At 49.6% G+C, this 8,892-nt stretch overlaps 1 protein-coding gene across 1 annotated transcript; it reads left to right on the plus strand.

Moving 5' to 3' along the window:
• The first annotated feature begins 265 nt into the window (after positions 1-265).
• Positions 266-2,333, plus strand: LOC123156821 (benzyl alcohol O-benzoyltransferase). Its single transcript, XM_044575005.1, has 2 exons — positions 266-1,002; positions 1,094-2,333. Exons 1-2 carry the CDS (start codon positions 550-552, stop codon positions 1,988-1,990), a joined length of 1,350 nt encoding a protein of 449 aa, XP_044430940.1. The 5' UTR covers positions 266-549; the 3' UTR covers positions 1,991-2,333.
• The last annotated feature ends 6,559 nt before the right edge of the window (positions 2,334-8,892 follow it).

The following is an 8,892-nucleotide window of genomic DNA, read 5'->3' on the forward strand; positions in this document are numbered from 1 at the left end:
TGCACGTCTGAACCGTGCCCGGCGACCCGAGGAGTTGCCCCCGGGCAAAACGGCCACCAAACGCCACTCACCATGCAGGTGCGCACCTGAATCTCGACCCAGAGTGGCGTCGAACAGTTCACACGTCCTTCTCGCCGGGAATTTGTTTATGGTTTTCCGCGCGACTTTGATCACGCACGAGATCTACTGGAGTAGTACTACGTACGTGCTTACTATCATTGCTTGCTGCCTAATCCGTTCTTGTGTGCGCGTGTGTGTCGGGTCTTTGCTTAGCCTGTGTGGCCCAATGGCGAAATCCACTAACCCCCACCACACGAACACCGATCTCATTCTCAGTCCACCTACTGGCCAGACACCGGAATTCCGACGACCAAATGGCCGTATGGCCATGGCACCAACCCCAACATCTTACCCTATAAAACGCGGCCATGGTCACCGAGCACACTCACTCCACTCACGTCCTCTCACAACGTACTGCATTCCCCACAGCCTTTGCACACGCACACACATACCCACAGAGTCTCTAGCTAGCTACCTCACTTCGCACCGATGGCGTCGTCGCTCCTCCCGGCGTTCACGGTGCGGCGGGGCGAGCCGGTGCTGGTGTCCCCAGCGGAGCAGACGCCAAGGGAGACGAAGACGCTCTCGGACATCGACGACGGCGAGGGCATGCGGTTCTACAGCTCGGGGATCCACCTGTACCGCGCCAACCCGGACAAGCAGGGGGTGGACCCTGCCGCCGTCATACGGGAGGCGCTGGCCAGGGCGCTCGTGCCCTACTACCCGCTCGCCGGCCGCCTGCGCGAGGAGACCGGGAGGAAGCTCGTCGTCGACTGCGAGGCGCAGGGCGTCATGTTCGTCGAGGCCGACGTTGATCTCAGTGCTGCTGACTTCGGCGACGTGCAGAGCCCCCCGTTCCCTTGCTTCGAGCAGTTCATCCTCGAGAGCACCACGGTCGCCGGCGTCGAGCCCGTCATCGACCGCCCCTTGCTCTACATCCAGGTATGTAACGTGCACGTGTCGCTGTCACGTCAGATCGATTCACGAGTTGTTTCTGTGTAGTTTTTAACGATGTTGTTTCGACGTCGTGCAGGTGACGCGGCTCAAGTGCGGGGGCTTCATCTTCGGGCAGCGGTTCTGCCACTGCGTGGTGGACGCGCCTGGCGGGATGCAGTTCGAGAAGGCCGTCTGCGAGCTGGCGTGCGGCGCCGCCGCGCCGTCGATCACGCCGTCATGGGGCAGGGAGATGTTCATGGCGAGGCAGCCGCCGCAGCCGTCGTACCCGCACCTGGAGTACAGCGAGCCGGCGGGCGGGGCGGTCGACCGGATGCTGACGACTCCCCCGGGCGACATCGCGCGCGTGCCCTTCTTCTTCGGGCCCCGCGAGATCGCGGGGCTGCGGCAGCGCGCGCCGCCGCACATGAGCAGGAGCTCCCGGTTCGAGCTGGTGGCGGCGTGCATCTGGCTGGGCCGCACGGCGGCGCTCGGGTACGGCCACGACGAGGAGGTGCGACTGTCCTTCATCGTGAACGCGCGCGGCCGCCGTGACGTGCCGCTCCCGGAGGGCTTCTACGGGAACGCGTTCGCCTACTCCGTGGCGGCGACCACGGCCGGGGAGCTCTGCGCGGGCGGGCTGGGCTACGCGCTGGAGCTGGTGAAGAAGGCCAAGTCCGCCGTGACGTACGACTACCTGCTGTCGGTGGCGGACCTGATGGTGCTCCGGGGCCGGCCGCTGTTCGCGCTGTCCCGGACGTACATCGTGTCGGACGTGAGCCACGCCGGGTTCAAGAGCGTGGACTTCGGGTGGGGCGAGGCCGTGTACGGCGGGCCGGCCAAGGGCGGCGAGGGACCCATCCCTGGCGTGACCAACTACTTCTCCAGGTCCAAGAACGGCAAGGGGGAGGAGGGCACCGTGGTGCCCATCAGCCTGCCCAAGGACGCCATGGAGAAGTTCCAGCTCGAGGTGGAAGGCCTCACCGCCGAGATCTAAGCTGCGCGCGATCGAGTACCTACCCACGTACGTACAGCGTACTTGTGCAGCCGCATATACTAGTACAGAGCATACGTCGTCACGTAGTACCACGCAACGCGTGGGCCATATAAGTGCATCTCCATGGGCGACAGGTGATATTCTGACTGACCAAGTTTTGCTCTTGTGCTTACTATTTACATATCCGTGTGTGTGGTACGTCGAAATTGCCAACAGTGTACAACATGCATGTTCTGTCCGTGCAATTTGTATGTAATTTCCCCCCAAAAAATGAATAAATAATTGTATGTAATTTACTGGATCTACTAGTAAGGAATGAAAAGGGTGCTGCTGCAATATTAAAGTTTGCGGAACACGGGGAGTGGATTAACAACTACACAATCCAATCTTTCCCTCTTTCCCTACTAATAAAGCAATTAGTGCTTCTGGTCGTACGTCGTCGACACTTTTGCATAAAAGCCCCTTACGTTTTGAAGAATCAACCCGCAGTCCTTTTTTAACTGGCTAACTGAGATAACGTTTCATTTTTGCAAAAACATCCATGAACTTTAGTATATTCAACCCGCCGTCCTTTAAACAAACACATCAGGGCAGATCCCCTTCCTCTTCCCCACGCACGAGCGGGCGTACCGCCGCCGCCGCCGCCTTCCTCGCGGAGTCTGCGGCCGAAGGATCGGTTGGGACGCACCGTGTCTAGGTCGGCCTTCGGTGGGGCGCGGTGCGAGCTCTCGGCTCGGGGCAGGAGGCGACTCGATGACGAGGAGCTGGGGCGCGGCACTCCTCTCCTGGTGTGGCGCACGAGGGAAGGAGGAGGGGATCGATCCAAGACGGGAGCTGAGGCCGGCGGCGCCCTTCACACAAGCCTCACCGGCGGTTCCCTGTACACAAGCCTCACCGGCGATGCAGCGGGAGAGCTCCGACCCGTCCATAGGTGCGGGGATGCAGATCCGCGTCGCCAGCCTGTACTAGGCCGAGGTTGACGCGCCGGCGCAGGGGTCACCGTCCATCTTCGCTAGGTAAGCGCGGACGTTCTTCTCTCTGTCGTCGTTGTGGTGCTTGGGTCGCGAGGAGGCGATGCGTGTTTGCTTTGCTGTAGTTGCTTTGGCGCTGTAGATAACACTTCTGGTTCTCCTCCATGCTCGCAGGCCTCCAGAGTACTCCAGCAACAGCCACTGGACGCCAGGTAAGCATGCATTGTATGACCTTAGCTAATTGCGTACATACAAGTTTGGATGAATTCCAAGAGATGGAGCACTCTATCCAAATAGGAGAAGTGTTAGTGAGTACAATTTCACAATGGTTTTCATGGGGAGCAAAATAATCACCTGCGGCAAATTTAGGTTCTAGAATTGACATATATTCAGTTCCTTTTTTTATAAAGAGAGCTCCCTCTCCGATTTTCATTAGAGGAAATCACCGTGTCTTACCTATATTCAGTTCCTGGAAGAACAAAGAAGTTGGATGTCCTTTTAGTCTGAAAATCACATTGATCCTTGGAGCATGATGGGGACAAATCGCACATATGTCCTGTACTGCACACACGTGAAGGCAAAGGATTTTTCTGAATGCCATTGTTGTCCGGTACACAGTGTTTATCAGTGAGTAATTTGCCCCTTTCGCAATGTGATGATACTGGCAATAAGGGAAGCATCATATACCATTGGTTTTGCTGAACTAGAAATAACACAACTACATATTGATTTTCTGCTTAAATTTCACAATAGATATTTTGCCGGATGACCCACTGTATGAGGATGCCACATCCTTTCTTGCTCACCCAACACACGGCATTCCTGTAAGCCTCATACTGTCGAGTTGTTTGACGAGATGTGCATCAATAATTTCAGTTAATCCGTGTGCTCGATTTGAGTGTGACAGGTATGTCGTTGTGTGCTTCTCAGTACAGTAGAGGTACCACACGGGGTGGTGACTGGGAGGCTGGTACATGCTAGCACGGCCAAACAGCTGGTTCACTGCGATCAGGGTGCTAGAGGCTCTTGGGGTTGCAGCTCGCTCGCCTGCTGGAGGTAAGTTTTATAGCCTCTTTCTTTCAGTAGATGCTCTTGGAGTAGAGATATCATCCAGACTGTATCTTTAGTGAAACTTGTAGCTATGCAGCTTGGCCCTACTATTCATGTAGTATCCCATATTCTCATGCATTAGGTTTTGTAAACTTTCAGCTCGGCCCTATGCCATGTTAATTGTTAGTGTTTCCTTACATATTATCTGCATCATTCTCTAGAAAAACATATTATGTATGTGCTCTCCTTTCTCTATCTAAAAAATCCATTATGCTGTCCTAGGCATATCACCAGCAAAATCTGTGAGAGATGTCACAACAACAGTTCCATTGTACTGATATCATAGGAAAGGCATATTTGCTACATACTAAAGTTGAAGAAATGTTTTCGCAAAGAAGATTCATTTTCACATTGCTTGGCATGCATCTAGGTCATGTTGTTTATTAACACTGATGAAAGCTGTACTTTTGTATGTGAATAGCTTCAATTCGAGTTCTTCCTATATTTTCTGGTAATTCATCCCATCAAATAGTTTGATATTTTTGTCATTATTTCAAAAAATTGATAACCGCAACAATCTGATCAAGTAGTTTGATATTTGCTGTCCTTCTTCCAATTTTTTTTTGATACAATTGGGTGCTAATATGATCATGGCCTGAGATCATTAATGAGCAAGGACATGCATAGGGATATGGGTTCTTTCTACTAATGCATAACTCCGTAATGATGAAAAGAAGAGCAACATATCTCCTTTACCCAACAAGTTTTGTTCGAAACTAATCATGATATTTTCTTTCTGCAGGTACAATGTTGATTATTTAGAGACCTCATCTTCATGAGACTAGCAAGGGATGGACATTCTGAAGAAGAAGAGATGAGGTGAGTTTCTGAAGTTCACCGTCCAATCCAAGTATTAAAGGTGAGCATTACTATTCAAAGGGACATAATTAACCCGTTAAATTATTCTTAGAGCAAGGAACCAGTTATTATCTAACCGAATAACTGTAAACTAGCTTCTTTTTCTAAAATGAGGTGTTGTCTTTAAATAGATATGGACCGGAGAGGGGGCTTGAGAAATGCTAATTAGGCTAGAGGCGTATGATATTTTTTTCTCCAGTTGCAATGCACGGGCATGTTTGCTATAATAATAAAGCATCCAGTGGAGGGGTTTAGAAAAATAGAGACGGTTCTATTTGATATGTAATTTAGAAATTAATGGCTGGAGGATCCTAAACTAACATATGGCATTTTGTTTCAATTTCTCTTTACCTGATTGTGTTACTTATGCACAATCACCATACTTGACATAGGTCCCTGCACTTCCGTTGACGAGTATTTTGTCAGCATCTCGATGCGGAGGTACAACTTTAGCTGATCTTCGTCATGTTTTACATTGTTTCTCAGTACTTTTTACTGCAATGTGGAGGTCAGATTCTAGCTGATATATCTTCATGCTTTACCTTGTTTACCAATGTCCCAATGTGGACGTAAAGATTCTAGCTGATATATCTTCATGTTTTACCTTGTTTACCAATGTCCCAAAATTTTGTTTCGTCTTTGCTTTGAATTAATTTTCCTTACTTTGACTGAGTAGGACATTTATTTGAAATACTAAATTGTGGTGTCGCTACCTCTAAGGACCACAGCGTTGTAGCGCCCTTGGCACAAGGTGACCATCTTCAGCGCATCGTGGTGTCGCTGCCCACACGATCTCTACAGACACCACAAAAGGCTACAGGACCGACAAGGCCGGTGGCCTGACCACTGAATCACGTTGTTGTGCGGGCGCCTTGATCTCGCATGCGGCCGTCTAAAGCCCCAGGGGCCAACCTCGCTCAAGCGTCGCCGACAGGCTCTCTTTTGCACAGGAGAAAATGGTTGGATATATGTGCCTCCTCCGTCTCTTATTCCCTGAAATGTAATTTGATGACTCATTGATGTCACACTCGCTTAGGATTAAACTGCACAGGTTAGATTGACATTTTGCCCTGTGTTTAATTACTACATGCACTGCACGCTGATCCATGTATATATTGGCTCCCCTATATATACCTCTATTGGTGAAAAGTTTTGACTTTCGAGTTTTGTCAGACGTGAGTTGCAGCAATTTTCAGTTACTTTTCTATGCCTGTCATTCATCTCTGAACCGTTGTGATGGAGATTGTAATACTGTGTTTAGAATATGTCAGTCCATATGCGAGATCTTCTTTTCAACTTGGCAACCATGATTATAATTAGTCATCTATACTTACAAGCATATGAGATGTGTAATTAATGTGTTCGCCGGAGCCGAACCTGCAATCGCTTGCCACCCTTGCCTTTAGCAATTCAGCTAGGTTAGGGGATGAGGATTCATTTGGAATCGAAGGAGGGAGTGGCACGGAAACAAGGTGCTCGGCTGGCGGCTGCTCGTGCGCCTAACCAAACACCCATTTGGTTTGGTGCGTGGCCAGTGTTGCCTGCTGCGGGTGCAATTTAGGTTGGACTTAGTATCGTGGGCCAAATGTCAATGGGCCAAGCCCAAAAAAATAGTGCAAAATAAATTACAAATGAAATATAATATTTCAAAAAAAAATCATCGCCATAAAAATGATGCCATTTAAAAAATATTGTCGAAAATTTTAAAAACACTTTCTCAAAGTAAAAAATTCGTGTTTTTCTGAAGAAAAAAGTTGGTTGATATTTTTTTCTGGATAAAATGAAAGTGCGGAGCTGAAACGGGTAATTACGAACATTGTTACGGTACATCCAAATTTTACCGTACAAAAAGAATACTTAGTGTAACCTTATTTCTGAGGTTTGCAAAAATTGGATTGAAAAATATTGCATAATTTCGCCCGGTGCAACGCACGGGCTTTTGTACTAGTTTAGATACAATGTGGTTGTTATCACCTGTCTTGTGGAAACATGAGAGAGCTTTGGATGTTGAACCCTGTTCTTGTTTGGTTTCCATGGAATAGAGCTTTGGGGTTTGGTCCTTTGATCCCAAAAAAAGACTGAGGGAGTCCTGGATTAGGGGGTCTTCAGGTGTCCGGTCTATTCGACATGGGCCGGACTGATGGGTCGTGAAGGCGAAGTGGAAGACCACCTCCTGTCTCCGGGTAGGACTCCTATGAGCGTAGAACGGCAAGTTTGGTGTCCGGGTGTAGTACTCTCTTTCTCTGTGAACCGACTTTGTACAACTCTAGGCTCCTCCGATGTGTATATAAACTGGAGGGTTTAGTCCGTAGAAGGCATCGGAATAATCATAGGCTAGACTGCTAGGGTTTGGCCATTACGATCTCGAGGTAGACCAACTCTTGTAACCCCTATATTCATCGAATACAATCAAGCAGGACGTAGGGTTTTACCTCTATTGAGAGGGCCCGAACCTGGGTAAACACCGTGTCCCCATTGTCCCTTGTTACCATCGATCCTTAGACTCACAGCTTGGCCCCCTACCTGAGATCTACCGGTTTTGACACCGACAATGGTGCTTTCATTGAGAGCTCCACTGTGTAGTCACGAAAAGCGATCTATGGCTCGCCTTGTCATCAACGAAGGTATCACTTCTGGAAGGAGCCTGACTTTAGGACAGGTCCTCCAGCTCGGCGGTTTCACTGTGTGTGCCCGCATGGCCATTAAGCCGACGGCGTCCCCTGTGATCGCCAAGCATCACCCCTACATCAGTCTCGGATGCTCCGAAAATACGGATGTTGCTAGATCGCATCGCTGCCCTGGGGCTTTCAACGACTAATGATCGGATCGGGCTTAAACCCGACCAGGGGGAAAGCAATCCCTTGCCGATCACTCACATGGTAGAGGTCGTTGAGGAACGAGCTGAAAACGTTTCTTCTCCTAAACTGGAGACCAGCTTGTCACGCCCAATATGCGACCCTATCCAAAAGGAGCTCGAAGGTCCCACCAAGGATAGACCCGCATATTGAAACGCTTTTGCAAGGTGGATATCATTACATCAACATTACATAATAGATGGGGATACATACATAAGGCATACAATGCCACACGAATACAACATCACAATACATCAGAGCATCATCCGACTACGGATGAATCACAAACAGAAACTCAAACGACATCCACCCTGCTAGCCCAGGCTACCGACCTGGAACCTATCCCCTGATCGAAGAAGCAGAAGAAGAACTCAACGCAAGCAAGCATCGCTCTCGCGTCATGATCATCGCAAAACCTGTACCTGCAACTGTTGTTGTAGTAATCTGTGAGCCACGAGGACTCAGCAATCCCATTACCATGGGTATCAAGACTAGCAAAGCTTAAAGGGAAAGGAAGGGGTAAAGTGGTGAGGCTACAGCAGCGACTAAGCATATATGGTGGCTAACATACGCAAATAAGAGCGAGAAGAGAACAAGCAGAACGGTCGTGAAACTAGCAATGATCAAGAAGTGATCCTGAACTCCTACTTACGTCAAACATAACCCAGAAACCGTGTTCACTTCCCGGACTCCGCCGAAAAGAGACCATCACGGCTACACACACGGTTGATGCGTTTTAATTCGGATCTGGTGTCAAGTTATCTACAACCGGACATTAACAAATTCCCATCTGCCTATAACCGCAGGCACGACTTTCGAAAGATTATACCCTGCAGGGGTGTCCCAACTTAGCCCATGACAAGCTCTTGCGATCAACGAAGGTATAGACCTTCTCCCAGGAAGACCCGATCAGACTCGGAATCCCGGTTTACAAGACATTTTGAAAATGGTAAAACAAGACCAGCAAAGCCGCCCGATGCGCCGACAATCCCGATAGGAGCTGTACATATCTCGTTCTCAGGGCAACACCGGATAAGTCAAGCTACGAGTAAAACCAGCCCTCGAGTTGCCCCGAGGTGGCCCCGCAGGTTGCTCGGTTCGGACCAAC

Source organism: Triticum aestivum, chromosome 7B (assembly GCF_018294505.1).
Source record: "Triticum aestivum cultivar Chinese Spring chromosome 7B, IWGSC CS RefSeq v2.1, whole genome shotgun sequence".
NCBI classification, from domain to species: Eukaryota; Viridiplantae; Streptophyta; class Magnoliopsida; order Poales; family Poaceae; genus Triticum; species Triticum aestivum.